Source organism: Euphorbia lathyris, chromosome 6 (assembly GCF_963576675.1).
Source record: "Euphorbia lathyris chromosome 6, ddEupLath1.1, whole genome shotgun sequence".
NCBI classification, from domain to species: domain Eukaryota; kingdom Viridiplantae; phylum Streptophyta; class Magnoliopsida; order Malpighiales; family Euphorbiaceae; genus Euphorbia; species Euphorbia lathyris.
This window is the reverse complement of record NC_088915.1, coordinates 83,961,008-83,980,469: the sequence shown is the minus strand read 5'-3', so window position 1 is coordinate 83,980,469 and position 19,462 is coordinate 83,961,008. Positions and strand designations below refer to the sequence as shown.

Here is a 19,462-nt window from a genome sequence, read left to right as displayed (position 1 = left end):
TGTCATTTTTATACTTATTAATCATGCAAACTTTTTATTGGATCTTAGGTAGGAAAATGTTTATTTCATTTAGGCATCAACAGGACTAATATCCAAATAAAATCATCTAAAATTGGATTTACCTTTGACTTTACCGAATTATACTGTTAACTTTATCAAGGTTATAAAAAACGTTAGGTCCTAATGGGGCGGATAGAGCCCTCGAGGATTAAATTATTCTTATGGCCGTTGAACTTTACCCATTTTAACATTGTGGTCATTGAATTTTAATTTTTAACGGTATGGCCACTGAACTTTACACTTTTTAACACTTGTGGCCACTCAACGCCTCAAAACGACAGTTGACGGCCTCAAAATAAATTTTTTGAAGAGTTAATGATATTCTAGGGAACTTTAATTCTTGAAAATTTTCATTTTAAGGTCATTTGGGTGTTGTTTGATTAGGAAGGAGTGAGTAAATTTTTAGAGAGAGAAAGTTCCAAAAATGAGATTGATAAAAAAAATGTGGTTTCATAGTAAATTTCGTTCTGAACAATTTTAATGCTTGAATATTTTCATTTTGAGGTCTATAACGATCACTTTGAGGAGTTAGTTAAAATTGAATAGTCATCAGTATTAAAAAGTGTAAAGTTTAATGGTCATACCATTAAAAATTAATGTTCAGTACTCACAATATTAAATTTTGTGAAGTTCAGAGGCCATAGATATAATTTACCCTTAAACTTTATTAAAAGTAATTTCGGTCATTTTAGACAAAAACAATCATTGAAATAGTGGCACCATGGCCATGAGGACTCTTATCAATGACATGACAATCACATGATATTGTAAAAAAAAAAAATAGTTTTTATTTACTTGATTCAACTACTAGAAATTGTCACATGACAACCAGTGGTGGATGCAGGGGTAAAGGAGTCATGTGTCCCCCTTCATCCCATAAAAAAAAGTTAGTCCAAAAAAAGGGTTAATTTATAAAAATACCCTTAATATTTTGGGTCATGAGTAATTTTACCTTTAACTAAAATGTTACAATTTTATCTCTAATGTTGAAAACCAATAGCAGTTTTACTCCTAAGTTGATAAATTGGGTCAATTTGAGAAATAATTCATCAAAATATATTCTCGGTCATGAATCTTGACATCTACACTTCACACCATGCGTTATTTTATCAGTAACAAATCACAAACATATGTTGGAATGTGAAAAAAATAAGAAAGAAATATTAAAAATATGTTGTCTTTTGTACGAACATCATTAAATTACAAAAACATTATATCCTTTTTTAGAATTGCTCTTGGCTACAAACATTATGGGTAAAATTGCACCATTTTAGATGTCAGATGTAAAATTGCTCTTGACCCAAAACGTTAGGAATATTTGATGCGTAACGACCCGAGAATCCCGGAAATGGATGATTACGAGTCGGAAACATTAAAATTTATATTTTTTATAAAAAAATTCATAAAAATAATGCATGATAATTAAACGATTTTGCATTTTTCGTCACCAAAAATTAAACAATTTTGCATTTTTTGTCTAAATTTTTTTTACGTAGAGTTTTGTCCTCCTTCCTACTCAAATCCTGGATCCGCCACTAATGACAACCTAAAAATGCATGTATTTTTATTTGTTTGAATGTCACGTGACTGTAATATTATATGTAAAAGTAAATTTTTTTCAATATGATTATTATATTAATGTACAATAATTCTTGGTTCAAATGATTTTATTAAATAAAAAAAAATCAAGGACTTACTATAATTTTAAGTCCCAAACTTGAGTGACCATTATTACAATTTTTGTTTTGATTTACACCTATGTGAATGTGATATTAGCTATGTTTTTGCCATGTTTTTGTTTTAGCTACATGGCATGAAGACAAATAGTTTAGTGGAAGATAAATGCCAAAAGGGTCTCTTTTCATATTCTTGTATTCATCCTACTTATTTTATCTTTTCATAAATTTTTATTTAATTAAATTAAATTATTTAAAATTGTTACGTGACAGCTAAAAATATATGTTTTTTTTTTTAAAAGTTGTGCGTAATATATTTACAAGATTACATTAAAAACAAAGGAAAAACTCTCACCCTACTCTGTAATTGTGATTCGAACTCATAACCTCTAGGATCATAGATAAGCTTTCAACCAACAGGCTAAGAACTTCACCACCTAAAAATATATGATTTAGAGCAGAAGAGGCATAATGACTTGATGTTAGCCTTACCTTCGTTTGGCTTATCACCAGCAGTTTGCTCAGGATTCCAAACCCAATAATTGCAACTAAACATGAGAGTTGCCTTTGTTGCGGTACAGGAAATCGGGTGTTTTGATGATCGAAAGGCTATATTATGCTAATGGGGCTCATGCACGAAGACCTGCTGTATCTGCCTGCCCGCGAAGACTTAACCCAACACCGTATGGTACGAGTTGACGACGGTCGTGCGCCACACGTGTCTGTGTTGCCGAAGGCAGCCCTCTCTTTCAAGAGAATCTGTGGCATGTCAAGTGCTGATAAGGTTCTTCGTTTTGCGTCGAATTAAACCACATGCTCCACTGGTTGTGCGGGCCCGTCTATTCCTTTGAGTTTCATTCTTGCCAACGTGCTCCCTAGACGAGATACTTAACGTGTTAGCTACAACACTGTACGGGTCGATACGAACAATACCCAATATCCATCATTTATTGCTAGGACTACTAGGGTATCTAATCTCATTCGCTCCCCTAGCTTCTGTCTCTAAGTGTTAGTGTCAGCCAAGCATAGTGCTTTCGTCGTTGTCGTTCTTTCCGATCTCTACGTATGACGCACAAATAACTAAAGGTATTTTATAACTAATTGATTGAGCAGAAGCTCGTAGACCACCTAAAAAGATATATTTATTATTTAATCCATATCTTGACATAAGAAGTCTAATGGGAGCAATACGTACAATCCATAAAAAAAATCAATATATTTAGATCAGTTAAAACAAAGTGATAACTAAAAGGAATTACTGAATAGCTGAATATAGTTTATATGAGTGCTATAGATGGTCTAATATTGAATAAATGAGTACACATGACTGTAAAAGTAAGTTATTATAAAGGTTTGTGTTCTACTGGTAAAGAATTCAACAGTGGATTAAACTCAGAAGAAGGTATTATGAGGAGTGGATGTAGGCAGAACAGTAACTTTCTTCTAACTCTACTTTTACTTAATTATGATGTTGCATGCTCTAAATTGTTTATCTCATATATAAGCTCCGACTATTGTGCATAAATAGATCGCCAACCTTAAAGTCTATACAGAAGCTCCTTTGAATGAGCTGTCTTCCGCGAGCAAAAGTCAAAAGCAGAATCAAGCTCTGTTGACTGATTAACTCAGTAAACGGAACTTGCCTTTGATTCCTATATATTGCTTATATGTTGTGCTATTGAATTTAAGTGAGAAAAATTATAAAAGGTTAAAATTAACCTATATTTCCGTTCATTCCCCTTTGGAACTAATCTAACCTCACAAGGGACCAACATATATGAGCGTTATAGATGGTCGAATACTGAATAAATAAGTACACGTGACTGTAAAGTTCTTTCAAATAGGGTTGTCAAGTTACTATTATAATGAATAGCTTAATAGAGTTGATATGAGTGCTACAGATGGTCGAATAATGAATAAATGTGTACATGTGACTATAAAAGTAAGTCCTTTCAAACAGGATTGTCACGTTACTATTATAATGAATTTTACTTGAATAAAAAGAGAAGTTTGATTGAAGTTTATTAGGCTTAAATGCACCATTGGTCACTGAACTTATATGGTTGTCTCAAAATGGTCACCTAATTTCTATTTGTTTTAATAAAATTACTCAACTTTGAGTTTTGTCTCAATTAGGTTACTCTGTCGATTTCAATGATTAAAATGGATCGAAATGATGTCATGGCTGACACGTGAGCATGAGTTAACTCAGATGTCTAACCGAAACTACACGTGGCAGCCACATGTTGGTTATTTTTATGAAAATAACTAAATTTTGTTTTTTTATAAAAATAACTGGCACGTGGCTGCCAGGTAGCGCATAAATGGATGTCATGTATCGTTTTGACCATATAGCTAAGTTGACTCATGCTGATGTGTCACTCATGTCATCGTCCCGATCTATTTTAATCACTAAAATCGTCGGAGTGACTTAATTGAGACAAAACTCAAAGTTGAGTGATTTTATTGAGAGAAATTGAAGTTGAGTAATCATTTTAAAACAACCATATAAGTTCAGTGATCAAGGGCGTTTAACCAAGTTTATTAACAATGGTCCCAAATTAATTTGGGACTAACATTTAGTGCAATAATTTAGCTTTTGATTTAGACCATGTGAATGTGATGTTGTTTGGTATGTTTTTTTGCATGTTTTTGTTTTTTCTACTCTTTTTATATTTACTTATTTCCTCTTCTGAATTCCATAGCTTCTTCTACTTCTTAGTTATGGAGTTCTGGTTTTTGCATTATCTTCCTTTGCTCCTTGCTTTCTGGGTTTCATTTATTTTAGTACCCTGCACTTCCATATCTATACAGAAAGATCCATTTCTCTTTGGAACTGCATCTTCTTCTTACCAGGTTTTCTTTCTTTTCCTTCTCAATTATACAGTATTAAAACTGAATTTTTATGGTTGTTTCAAAAAGGCCACTTAAATTTCAATTTGTTTTAATAAAATCATTCATCTTTGAATTTTGTTTCAATTATGTCACTCTAATAACTTTAAAAGCTATAAAAGACATTGGAAATATGACTTGACTGCCACTTTCATCATCAGTTTAGTGGTAGTCACATCATATTTCCTATGTCTTTTTTTGCTCTTGAAGTCGACAGAGTTACTTTATTGAGATAAAAATTAAAGTTTAATGATTTTATTGAAACAAATTGAAGTTAAGTGACCATTTTGAAATAGTTATAAAAGTTCAGTGACTAATAGTACATTTAACCCAAATTATATTGTACAAAGTAGCATCCAATTTTTTCTACATTTTTATTAAGTATTATTTCATGTTTCTCCTGATGTACTAAAAGCTAAATTACTCCTGAATTTCCTAAGTGTCTCGTTAAATTGACCTATTGGCTAGCTCAACTGACTTACTGGCCCGCTGAACTTATTTATATTGATCTATTATCTTCTGAATTTACTTAAAATAATATATCATTTCAGTTTATTAAATCCTTTTTTTTTCTGTCACATCGATTTAAAAGATTAATCATTATCATTTTAAATAAGTTTAGGAACTAAGACGAGCTATTGTAGTCCAAGTTTGATGTATAAGCTTATTGGCAGTTTGAAGGAGCATACTTGAGTGATGGTAAAGGCCTTAACAACTGGGACACTTTTACTCACAACTACCCTGGTTAGTCGCTTCACTTCAGATAATACTGTAAATAAGCTGAGCCGCCTATGAGACACTAACGAATTACAGCCCTAACTTTAGAGGCACACACGAATTACCTTTTCTTTTGTCATATTTAGTCTTTTCTGCATATCTTCTATTATTGTAGGTAAGATCTATGATGGAACTAATGGAGACATTGCAGTGGATCACTACCATCGATATCTGGTACCCTTACTGTTTGGAAAAAAGTCAATTATTTTCATATTGATTTGAAAACGGTATATTTATCTGAGAAATTTACTTGAAGTGATTTATTGATTTCTTGAATTTTCCTCTGTTAAATTAACGTGTTGGGACGTTGGTTCTAAACTTACTTAAAATAATGACCATTTAATCTTTTCAATATCTCTCATTATTCAATAGATTAATTTCAAATAAATGTCATGTGATTTCACGTTTTTATTAAATTTGATCAATAACGATCTCGAAATAAAAAATTTCAAGAATTAAAGTTGTCTAGAGTAATTTGGTTTGAGGTCATTTAGGTATTGTTTTGTTTTTTATTGTTATTTTATGAGAGAAAGTTAATGTTTAGAGAGAGAACTCCAAAAATGATGATTTTGAAAAATTAAAAATATGGTTTCACACCCTCCGTTTCATATTACATGTCTTTTTATAGAGTTGTACAAAAATTAAGGATATTAGAAAAAAAGGCATTATTGTCCCTTATTTATTGATTCCAATATTTATTTATTCTATAATAAGTCAATTATTCTAATTAATTTCTGTAAACTCACGTTTTATAGCAGAAAAAAAAGAATACTTAACGTGTGTTGATCATGTAAAATGACATGTAATATGAAACAAAAATGAATCTCTAGAAAGATATGTAATATGAAACGGAGGTAGTACTAAACAACTTTAATTCTATAAAAATTTCATTTTGAAGTTTTTATCATCCAAATTTGACAAAGTCAACAAAAAATGAAAATTTTGAAACTACGTAGTTCGGTTTGTAACAAAAAGAACCACAAGTATCGATCTATAAAAATATGAAATTACAGAGTATTTATTTAAAATTAACCCTTATTGAAGTAATAGATAACTTTAAACAAGTTCAGATAAATAAGATGTATCATTTAATCTGATAGCTAGTTATAATGTAAAATCTGTTGAAACAAAAGGGACCAAATAAGCAATTTTGAAGGACTAGATTTGTATTTTAAATATAAAAATTATAAATTAATACAAATATAACATTACAATAGTTTTCTTCTCTCTGACACTCTCCACTTTCTCTTATTGTCCCATCTCCAAAAGCTAAGAATACTCTCTTATTTATAGAGTTTGATTTTTTGGACATTCACATCTCCCAACTAACATCACATACTTACTTAGTTTGATTTTTTTCCTTGCCTTCATAAATGATTTATTTTATTTTTTATTTTATTTAAAACAATTAAGTTTACTTATTTTAACAAAATCAAGGCTTAATACATCATTTTCTCATGAACTTGTTCAAATAGCTTAATTGGCCTCCTGAACTTTCAAAGTATCCTGATAGCCTCTTCAATTTGCATAAAATATTCAGTTAGCCCTCCTGAACTTGCGTAAAATGTAATCGACTAATCACTCAATCGAGAAAAAATAAATTACATGCGGAAGATGTATTCCAGGTATCTTAGAATGTTATTATATAATTTAAAAATAGATTAAAAAAGAAGTTATTAGAACCGCATACCCGATTTTGATCGTTTTACTTTTTTTAAGACTCGTGCAATATATCTTCTTCATTTAACTTACTTTTTTACAACCGAGTGATGAATTAATTACATTTTGTGCAAGTTCTAAACTGAATATTTTATGCAAGTTGAGGAGACTATCGAGATAATTTAAAAGTTCATGGGACTAATCAAGTTTTTTTAGACAAGTTGAGTACACAAATGATGTATTAAGCCTAAAATCAATTGAACTGGTGAAAACATATGATCTGAATACCTAATTAAGACTAGACTACCTAATCATGACTTAAATATGTTTGAATACATTATTCATGCCATCATAATAATTTATGTTCAAACACCTATTTATATAAATTTCATAAATTTTGTTTTCGTCAACTTTGATATTATAATTAAATGAATTTTAATATCAAAAAATAAAATTCAATGTCACGCTGCTATTAATGTTATAATCCATTCTGAGACTATGAATGTAATTGACTGTTGATAGTGTCAAGATAAAAAAAAAATCAAAAATTAAAATTGTTTAAAATATTAAAAAATTAAAAAATTTTGATTTTTTTTTTTTTTTTTTTTTTTTGAGATTAATCAATGAACAAAATTAGTAATATCAATCTAAAAGTACTTGATTTGCAACTCGGTAAAACTTAACAAATAGTTTTGTGAAAAACAGGAAGATATAGATCTGATGGAATATATTGGAGTCGATAGCTATCGTTTCTCCATATCATGGGCAAGAATCTTACCTAGTGAGTTTTTTAGTTTTTTAATAGCGGCTTAATATATCTGTTGTTTCGGTACTTGATTCAAACGTTCCATTTCTATTTTTAATTGTTCAAAAATAACTCTTTATTTTTATCCAATTGTATTCAATAACATCTCATTCTTGTCTAATTACATTTGATAACCCTTATATTCTTGTCAGATCACATTCAACAATCTCATATTCTTATCTGATCGTACTTAATAACCCTAAAACTTTCAACTGCTTGTAAACTTTCAAAGTTTATAATTAATTGTCTATATGTCCTTTTCGTTTTTACATATGACTAATACTTTGACATGTGGCAGAGTATATTTTTAATTTTCTACATTCAACAAATTCTGTTTAAAAATGAGGGAGTTCTGAATGAAATTAGACAAGAATAGGAGTAATTTGAAATTTTTAAAAATTCAAGACATTTAAATTTTAGACCAGACAGAGGGGCAACAAGTGGGGTTAAATACACCATTGGTCAATGAACTTACATGGTTGTATCAAAATGGTAATTTAACTTCAATTTATCTTAATAAAATCACTCAATTTTGAGTTTTGTCTCAATTAGGCCACTCCGCTGATTTCAATGGTTAAAATGCATCGAAATAATACCATGGGTGACACGTCAACATGAGCCAACTCAGATCTCTGATAAAAATACGAAATGTGATAGCCATGTGTCGGTTATTTTTATAAAAAAATAAATAAATTTTGTTTTTTTTTCATAAAAATAAATAGTCAGATGACATATACGTAGATATCATGTGTCGTTTCGGTTAAAGATCTGAGTTGACTCATGCTGACATGTCACATATGTCATCACTATGATATTTTTTAATCACAAAAATCGCAAGAGTGGCCTAATTGAGACAAAACTCAAAATTAAGTAATTTTATCGAGACAAATTGAAGTTGAGTGACCATTTTGAGATAACCATATAAGTTCAATGAACAATGATGTATTTAACCCGCATCAAATGTATTAAGCTTTTAATAGCACTTTCAAATTACTCATAGAAGCTCCATAATTTTAAAAATGACTCATTTAACTCTTTAAACTTGGTTAAACTGAACTATTGGTCGTACGGACTTGCTTAAAGCAAGCTATTAAGCCATTCAATTTGTCTAAATCTCCATCTACTTTGTCACGCTGGACTTGAAGGATAATCATATCGCTTTAAACAACTTCAGAAACTTAATCTGTCATTTTCAAAGTCGGAAGGACTTTTTTTTCATCTATATGATTACAGAACTTATGATTTTATCTCTAACTATGCCTTGAGACAGAGGGAAGATTTGGGAAAGTAAACAAAGGTGGAATTGATTATTATAACAAGTTCATCAATGCCCTTCTTCATAAAGGTCGATTTCAATTTCCCGTCATTCAGGTCCAAGTGAACACTATTACTTTTTACATACCAATTTCTTGATGTTTCAGGTATCAAACCCTTTGTGACGTTGACTCATTTCGACATTCCTCAAGAGCTTGAAGACAGATATGGAGCTTGGCTAAGTCCAGAAGTGCAGTAAGTAACAAGTAAATGCACTAATTGTTAAATTTAGGCTCTGTTTTCACAAAATTGTTAAATTTCATTTTCTTTTGATAAAGTGATACAGATCGGTTTCGGAACGTGTTAGTTTTAATCGTAAACTAATAAAGATGTTCTTCTCTAGTTAAACTAGAAGGAGTAAATCCCGGGTTTTATGGACTAAATCCATAGGAATATTGAAATCCCTGTTGTTGAAGGTTTGAAACCTTAACACAACAAGGTTTCAAACCTTAACAAAAGTTTCTTGAAGAAAATGATTAATTTGATTGATAAAAAGTTAACTATTAGAAAGAGAAAGAGATGAATTTATATCACCTCAAAACCTAAATGACAAATTACATAAAAGACTAGCTTAACCTAATTAATTAATTAAAGAGTAATGTTAGGGGTAAAATGGGGTAATAATAAGGAGGTGACATAGTTGTAAATATAGGAGTGGTAGAGTTGTAATTAGGGAGTGGCAAAACAGTAAATAGAGGGTGGCAAGAACTTGTTCCTAACAGCCAGAACTTGGAGGAGAAGTATTCTCCGAGTTGGACACGCTCCGCGTGAGTGAGCTTCTGGACTGGAAGATTCTCGTTGGTGGCCCTCACGCTCCGCGCCCCTGAGAGTACGCCCCGCGTATAGGACCTCCTGGAACTTGTTCTCTCCGAAGGCTCGATCCACGCTCCGCGCACTAGACAACACGCTCCGCGTAGAATGCTCTAGTGATCTCCCTTCCGCATGGTTTTCTCTCTTTCTTCTTAGCTCCAGATTCACGCTCCGCGTATGAGTGCAAGATGCCCTCATCATAAAGTCACTAAAATTCACGATATGATGCCAAGAAGGTTATTTTCGGCGAATTTATTTACAAAACTCACGCGAATGAGAATGTTGACGTGACACAAAATACAGATATAAAGTGTCACATTAAAAATCTCAAATTTTTATGGCTGATGGAACAACCACGTGTCTATCGTGTGACACAATTTTAGTAAAAAAAATAAAATAAAATTTAAAAACTTAATTACATCACAACAGCCTGTACGCCTGTACTTGATTAAATATCAGATTAATCTTTTAATTTTGGAGATATCTTATTAATTTTGAACAATTTAAAGTAACTTTTTGGATCCTTCAACTTGGTTAAACTGTGATATTGACTTCCTAAACTTGTTTAAAGTGGTATGCTCTTCAACGAATCTAAATCACCACTTTACTTTGTCACATGGGATTTAGAGTGTTAATCATGTCACTTTAATATTACCAAAAAAAATCACGTCACTTTAAGCAACTTCAGAGGTAACGAGATATTTACATAATCATGGGGGGCACTCTGATTATTAGGCCAAGTACATAGGTTCAGTCATGTATTTAGGGTTATAAATGAGTTGAGCCACTCATGAACGGATTGGTGTTCGGTTGATAAAAGCTCGATCGTATGTGGTTTGATTTATAAACGAGCTGAGTTTGAGCATGGCGAAGCTCAGCTCAGCTCGAAAGCTCGTGACCAAACTCAATTATAGGTTCATGAACAAGCTCGATTATAATATCACTCACGAGCAACCTTGGTTCGATTATTATTTTTTTAAAATATCTCTATAAAGGGAAATGTAAAACAGCATGTAAAATTTAGTTGGGCTTAATACATACGCAGCCCCCTGAACTTGTCATTTTTTTTCATTTTACCCCCTAAACTTAAGAGACAACTTATTGATCCCTAAACTTCCAAAAAACCACCCAATTTACCCATCCTCATGGAGGAAGGGTAAATTGGGTGGTTTTTTGGAAGTTTAGGGGGTCAATAGGTTGTCCCTTAAGTTTAGGGGGTAAAATGAAAAAAAAGGACAAGTTCAGGGGACTGCGTATGTATTAAGCCATTTAGTTTTATAGGTTTCAAAACAATGTAGTTTTGTATTAAAAAAAAGGTTGAAATCAATATATTTAATGAACATAATTAATGAGTTGTTTGCAAGCGAAGTTCATGAACTGAATTACGAACTGCTCACGAGCAAACAGCTCACGAATAAAATGTTGACCTCAAGCTGATCAACTTTTTGACGAACTGAACCTAAGCAAGGCAAAGCTCGGCTCGATTACAGACCTACGTGTATTAAGCTCAATTTAAAAGATCATATCATATCCTTATTCGAGGTATCTAACATATAATCAACTGTCGTCAACATTTTTAACACACAAATTAATGGAAATAACTTTATTAAAATCAAAGGTAAAGTAAAAAAATGAATTTCGGTGATTTTTTTTTTTTTTTTGGTAAAATAGACCTCAAACTTCAGTAACGAGCGGTGCAGTATTAATGCTTTCGCCGTCTAATTGATTTTTGGGCAATTTTCAGGGAAGACTTCAAGCATTATGCAGATATATGTTTCAGATGTTTCGGAGACAGAGTTAAATACTGGGCAACCTTCAACGAGCCCAATATTGTAGCAAGTCGTGGTTACAGATCTGGTATTTTCCCACCTGCTCATATTTCAGAAACTGAGCATTTCATTGCAGCTCATAATATGATCCTATCCCATGCCGCTGCTGTTGATCTTTATAGGACTAAATACCAGGTACGGGTTATCCGGTTACCGTTATGTGATTTATATATTTCATTATATGAAAATGTAACCACAATGAGGTTTTGAGTCGGTTTTGCAAAAGTCAACAAATCCCATTTTCTTTCGTAGAATCATTAAACTTTACATTTTATTTCGATAAAATCAGAAAGACATTTGACTATATGTCAACAATGTCGGACATTTCTGACTTTAATAGCTGACATAGCAGCCACGAGGCACATTTTAAACCACACAAAAAAAAAACCTAAAAAACCATATCCTTGTTTGACGTGGTGTTTAATTCGTATATATTTAACAGTCTTATATCTCACATTAATATTCTGGTGAGCTTTTTTGTAGTGAAACTCTTAGCCTGTTGGTTGAGAGCTTACCTATGACTGTAAAGGTCATGGATTTGAATCACACGGCGTGGGGTGGGTTTGGGGTTTTCCATTGTCTTTAATATAACTTTTAAAGTTGCATATTAAATTTTAATATGATGTGTTAAGTTTCTTTGAAGCAACCTCTATTAAAGATGCTCTTAGTGCCAGTCTACAATTTACGCTGCCAAATCATGTTAGATTTGATTGTTTCAAACTGATTGTTTCTGTAAATTATGATTTCGTGTCAGAAATTGGTGGTCATGATTGATATAATTACCCTGCTAGATCAGTAGGAACCTAACACTTTACTGTGTGAATAAATATACAGAATAAACAAGGTGGAAAAATAGGAATTGTGATGAATGCTGTATGGTATGAACCTATCAGTTCTTCATTTGAGGACAAGCAAGCAGCTGAGAGAGCTCAAGCTTTCTATATGAACTGGTAAGCATAACTGCATATTACATAGATATTATCAGTTTTAACTAAAATAAATTTATTAAACCTCATGGCTTTAAAATACGTTTACATGTATTGATACTGATACTAATACAATCCAGTCGTTCTCTCTTCATTTCCCATGTGAAATTCAGTTTATTTTTTTCCTAAGCATTGCTCCTTCCTTGAGTTTTCCACCCAAGTGCCAACATCGGGTCATTACGGGCCAACCAACTTCCGTATGGTATGTCCCCGAACCAACACATTGTATATAGAGAGTCATCTTTAATACCAATTGTAATAACCCGGTGCAAATTGCAATACTTCAAACCCTTGAGGCCGAACATGTTGGATTTAGACCAAAACAGGCATTATCTACATTTTATTGCACCAGACTGTTATATTTGGTATGAATGTATTGGTTCGGGGACGAAGCAAGTAAGCTAGTAATGAACCCATTGTAAAGACTCTTTACTAAAGAGGTCATACCGAGGTGGAAACTTAACAAGGAGCAATTCTAAATGATGATGATGGAGTAAGAATTAAATAAATCCTACAATGAAAATCAAAATAGAGCGATTGGATTATAACAAGAGAAAAATATAAAAATAAACTTTGTGGTTTGAACAATTTGCAAATATAATTCATGTGGTTGAAAAGTTAATAAACTCACAAGTATTATTTGGATAAAAAAAATTGACTCGCATATCTCCTAACGGCAAAATTTACAAATTACAGATGTCTATTTGCAAATTTTTAAACCAATAGTACTGTCTTTACTAATCGTTCAAACTACAATATTTCTTTTTGTACTTTTCCCTAAATATATTAATGCGGTGAAGCTGAAACAATAGAAATTGAGCCAAAACGAACAATATATGCGTAGAAGTATATAATTTTACAGTTTTGAAACATCTAAAACAGGTTCTTGGACCCAATAATTCTTGGAAGATATCCTAAAGAGATGCATGAAATTCTTGGAGAGGATTTACCTGCATTTTCGAACTATGATCTGGAGAAACTCAGCTCTGGACTAGACTTCATTGGTATAAACCATTACACCAGTTTCTACATAAAAGACTGCATGTTTTCTTTCTGCAATCAAGGTCCGGGCGTAACAAAGGCGGAAGGTTATACCTTCCGGACCGCACAAAAAGAAGGTATCTTCATCGGAAAACCTGTACGTGACCTCTGCTTTTATCTTCATTCTGCAATGAAACAGAAATGCCATAAATCTTAAATTCTTAACGAGAAAACTATCTTTATTTAGTTTTGGTTTCACAGATAGTCAGTGGTGAATACAAGATTACTCGGTTGGGGGGCCGATTTTACACGTACATTCCTAAAAAAAACAAAATTTGCTAAATCGAATTTGCTCTTTTTTTTTTTTTTTTTTTTGTATATATGGGTGTTATAATTTGAATAGTCAAGAACCAATTTTTAAGTATTAGTGTGAGGCTTCGTCCTGCCTTCGATTCTCTTACCTTCTCCCATATTTATAGGGAGCAAAACCGCGTGGCGGATCGCTTGGCAGCTGCTGGGCATGGGGGATGTTAGGTGTTTCTACCCTTTCCGTTCCTCCTTCTTTTCTGTTACCTTCTCTTCTTGAGGATAGGATTGGGGTCAGTCTTCCTAGACTGATCCCGGGTTAGGTTTTTGTTTGTTTGTTTTTTTCTTCCCTTCTTACCAAAAAAAAAAAAAGTGTATAAAGGGCGGCCCGGTCGCATTACGCGTCCCCGCTGAGCGAGGGTCCGGGGAGGGGTCCCACCACAAGGGTGTATTGGGGGCAAGCCTTCCCTTGCCAATTTAATTGGCAAGAGGCCGCTCCTAAGACTCGAACCCGTGACCTCTGGTCACACAACAAGTATTAGTGTATAATTTCTCAAAATTAAGCTAGATTTCATTTAATTAAAAAAAATTGATTTCAGAGGGCCTATCAGGCCAAAAAAAATCAATAATTGGATTTAGAGAGCCCTAATAGGCCAAAAAAAATTAGAAATTTGGATTTAGAGAGTCCTAAATGCCAAAAATAAAAAATTAGAAATTTAGATTTATAAAGTACCTAATAGGTCCAAAATATTGAAATTTTGAATTTTGGACAAGCCTAACACGTAATGAGCCATTTTGGGAGGCTAATTCAATACTCAATAAAAAAAATTGCGACGGACCCAAAACTATCCGGAGTCAAGGTGGTTCTGGCGGCCGAAGGGGCCCGGGCCCCAGGCCCCCTTGTCTACGCCCCTGCACATAGTCCTTTTATCTAGAAACCATTAAATACATTCGCGTGGATGATATGTCATCATAATCTCGCCCCGTGGAAAAAAAAAATTGTTTCCATTTAATTTGTAACACATGGAAAATGATTTTTTTTTACATGGAATTTTTTTTATGACCTGTCAGCATCTCCGACGAATGTGTTTATTGGTTTTTCGGACAAAAGGGATACGAGAGGAACCAAAGTAAAAAAAAAAATATGACTTTCTCGTCAAGAATTTAAGATTTATCGGCCTTCGCCTATGCAAAATAACTGAAGCTTTATATTGTGTAGACCACAGTGGATTGGCTATTTGTTTGTCCAGAAGGAATTGAAAAAATAGTAACATATGTAAAAGAAAGGTACAACAACATACCAATGTTCATTACAGAAAATGGTAAGTGCTGACAATCTTAACTGGCTATTTCAGTTGTTTTTGTTTGCTGTTTACTGTTGTTGCTGATAGGTAGTAGATATTAGTTGTTTTTCTGAAAGAAAAAAAAACAGTTGTTTCGAAATTTTAGCAAACACATTCTATCTCTTATTTAGTATTGAAATACAAAAAAACAGTTCCAAAAAATGAAAACAAACAGACATTTAATATGCGAGACCTTTCACTTGGCCAAAAAAAAGCAATTGGCCTCCTGAAAACAGGGGATGTCTTCTCAACATTCTGAATTTGTTTAAAGTGGTTTGATTAACCCTCTAAGTCCTACGTGGCAGATCAGAGTGGAGATTTGGACAAGTTAAAGTGCATATCACTTAAAACAAATTGAGGGGCTAATAAATCACTCGAAACAAGTTCAGAAACTAATGAAAGATATTCGAAGTTCAGGGCCAATTGTATTATTTAACCATGTAAGAGCCTCATGTATTAAGGACGGATCCAAAGGGGACTTGGGGGGATTTGAGAACCCACTCGTGGCTAGAAAAAGCTAAAAAATCTATGGAAATTGTGTACGGGTTTTTAATTTTTTATATAAAAACACCAAAAATATCAATTTAGTACCTGTAAATTACGAGAGATACTAAATCATGGATCCTTCATTGTCTTAATTTGATTCACAAACTTAAATTTGTTGTTGTTGAAGGAATGGGTGAGAAGGAAGATAACTATAGCACCACCAAAGCTTTACTAAATGATGTTGAAAGAGTTGAGTACATGAGTAGCTACTTGAATGCTCTTATAACTGCAATGAGGTAGTCTTCTTTCTTTTACAATTGTGAAATTGAATTTTGACCGAAATAACAGTAGTGTTCAGATGGACTCTAATGACCAAATAAATTTAGTTATTCACCGTTAGATCTAGACTTATTAAATATAAATTTTAGGATGCTTTGAAATACATATATAAACTGGCCAAAAAATCCATATCATCATTTCAAGAGAGAGTTTAGTCTATTTCACAAAGTTCATTCAACTTTATTTCCTTTCAATAAAATCAATGAATTTTTGTTTTTATTTCAATAAAATTATTATGGTTAATTCAAAAAGAAAAAGTTACTCAAATTTTGATGTGATAGCCATGTTGAAATCATCGGCTTTTACAGATGACCAGATAGCTATAAAAGCCAAACAAAAGTTAATGTTTTTAGGGTTAAGGTGCAAAAATACCCCTAACGTTTTGGACCATGAGCAATTTTACCCCTAACGTCTAAAATGGTGCAATTTTACTCCTAACTTTGGAAGCCAAGAGCAATATGTATCAAATTTCCCCTTAGCAAAATTTGCCAAATTTAATCTGATATATGTATATTTCATGAAACAATGTTCAGGAAAGGAGCAGATGTGCGAGGGTACTTTGTGTGGTCATTGCTCGACAACTTCGAGTGGTTAGATGGCTATAAAATTCGGTTTGGGCTTCATCATGTCGATTACTCAACTTTGAAGAGAACCCGAAAACTATCAGCAACTTGGTACAAAGACTACATTTCCAACCATACGACTACTAGAACTTCATATTTGGTATATGTTGCACGAAAACTTTGATTACAATTGTTTGATGTTTTAATAACCCTTTCGAAAACTGAAACTCTTGGAAACATGTATGAATCACATTTAATTTTAAAAAAAAAAAAATCGAAACTTATTTCTTACAATGTCATGTTTTTTAGATTCGGACCAATACTAATCACGCATTTAATATATTGTTCTAAGTATATGCTTACTTTTGGTGGATGATTTCACTAGGACTACTTGGACAGTTTTGTTCAAAACAAAAGAATAAAACTGTTTGAACTAAAAGTTCAAACTGATAGTTAAGACTCAATCGTAGATCTAATATAATTAACCGAAAACTATGAAACATTGTCTTTAAAAATCTTCAACCATATCATGAAAACAACTAGAGAATACAATTAAACAAAAAATATTTAAAAGTAATAAACATAATTCACCAAAAATCATGTATGGATATTCAAAATTGAATTATAATAAAGCAAAAAATCAAAATAATTTTTTTTTATTTTGATCGCGGCTCAAGCGGCCCTTAGGCAGCCAAAAAATGGCTACAAGGCCAAAAATCGGTCTGGGTGCCTAGACGGGAAAAATTGAAACATATTCTTGATTTTGAACGCTAGGGGCCTAGCGGCCTTGTTATGCATACGAGAAGTTATACTACAAAGCTCCTAATTATGATGCATTAAAAGTGTTTGGATGTTCCTATCATATGGTAAACATAAATCCTCATAAGGGTAGCCCCTTTTTTTTTTTTTTTTTTGAGTTACATGGAAGGAGCAAGGTCCGAAAAGGGGATGAGGAAGGAAAGAAAAATTTTAAAAAAATAATAAGAAGGTGTTTGGGTGCTCCTGTTTACCTTTTCAGTTCGAAATGGAGAGTTTTAGGTGTTTGGTCAGTGACATTCATGTTTGTCTTTTACACTTGAAAAACAACATTAGGTGTTTGGTGAGTGACCTCTTATTTGCTTTTTACACCTGAAAAGCTTTACAAAAGCAGAAAATCTCTGCTTTTTGGAAAATCAGCTTTTTCCAACAGTAAATAGCAAACCGTAACAGCAAACAGTAGGTAAAACAAACGAGCCCTAAAATTTAGAGACGAATGACTCTGCTAAGAGTGGAATTGTGGCAATCTTCATTGAGAGTTCCCTAGAGGCCTGCAGGGGTGTATCAAATTCATTTACCCTCTCGAGAAGTGTGTTTGAATGAGATAGCCCAGTTTCTTAAGGGTAGCTCATTGAAAAATCACGAAGTCATTCATGAAAAAAAATATGAAATCAATTTGAGATATGTTTCTCGTCGTTATGTCAAAAACAATTTCAAACGCGGTCTACTATTTCTCTATCACAATCTATTATATTGAAGATACAGATTCAAACTTCTTTGTCGTAGTTATGAATTATAAATAGGGTAAATTCCAAAAACAACCCCTGTGGTTTGATGTTGTTCAAAAACCCTTGTGGTTTGTTATTACCAAAAAAAAGGACTGTGAATAACGCCGTTACCACAATTACGGAAATGGGGAAAACGCCGTTTAAATGAGTGACGTGGCAAAGGGTAAACTTGTCCGGAAAATATTGGGAGACCTATATAACCTCCAGAAGTTTCCCTTCTTCCCCCATTTTTCTACTTCATCTCAGTTTCTTCTTTCAATCGAAAACCTAAATTCCAGATTCCTTAGAATCATGTTGATTAATTAGCATATTCGCGATTCTCTTGAAGTTTAGAAGGTTAACCCCACGATTTGGTGTTCGAATTTGGCCTAATTCGCGTAGAATTTACTGAACCCTAAAAGCGTCGAGAGATGAGTTCGTCCAATTCGTGCAATTCTCAAATTTCATTGGGTCAATGGCATGAATCAAACTGCTTCTGTGGGATTAGAGCTCCAATCCGCCGAGCTTCAACAAAGCTAAATAATGGAAGGAGGTTCGTTGGTTGTTCGAAATATCCTGATCGAACTGCTTGTCGTTATTTTGAGTGGATTGATCCTGATGATTTAGAAGTTTGTCGTGCTCGTGTAGATGAACTCGAAATGGAGTTACGGTCTATTTCTGAGGGTAAGCGAATGGTAGAGATGGAGTTGTTGCAGGTGAAGGAAGAAAATGGAAGACTGACAAAGGAACTGTTGCTGGAGAAGGAAGAAAACAGAAGTTTGAAATCAGAAAATGGGTGTTTAAGGATGAAATTAATTGTTACTGTGATTGTAGTGATAATTGGGTTGATTGTGATGATGATTGATAGTATAGATAATGGTAGTAGGGTAGATGGCAGATTTGGGTTGCCTTAGTGGTAGGCAAACTACACTTTGTAGTTCTCTGTGTATACCCATTTGTTTGGGTAAATGTTTGTGTAAAAATTGAAGGTGTATTGAAAAGCAAATTATTGTCTTTTGTTAATTGTAGCCAAGTTCATTGGATTGTAACTTTGTGCAACTTATTTGGATATTGGATATTGTTAATTGTTAGCCAAGTTCTGTGGCCTGTAAC

The 19,462-nt window shown here is 32.9% G+C and overlaps 1 protein-coding gene across 1 annotated transcript; it reads left to right on the top strand.

The window, feature by feature from the left end:
- Positions 1–4,456: 4,456 nt before the first annotated feature.
- On the top strand, positions 4,457–17,141 carry LOC136232758 (beta-glucosidase 47-like). The gene is made up of 12 exons (XM_066022150.1): positions 4,457–4,592; positions 5,303–5,372; positions 5,521–5,579; positions 7,770–7,845; positions 9,140–9,214; positions 9,291–9,378; positions 11,738–11,957; positions 12,657–12,772; positions 13,691–13,946; positions 15,315–15,417; positions 16,112–16,220; positions 16,797–17,141. Exons 1-12 carry the CDS (start codon positions 4,461–4,463, stop codon positions 17,008–17,010), a joined length of 1,518 nt encoding a protein of 505 aa, XP_065878222.1. The 5' UTR covers positions 4,457–4,460; the 3' UTR covers positions 17,011–17,141.
- The last annotated feature ends 2,321 nt before the right edge of the window (positions 17,142–19,462 follow it).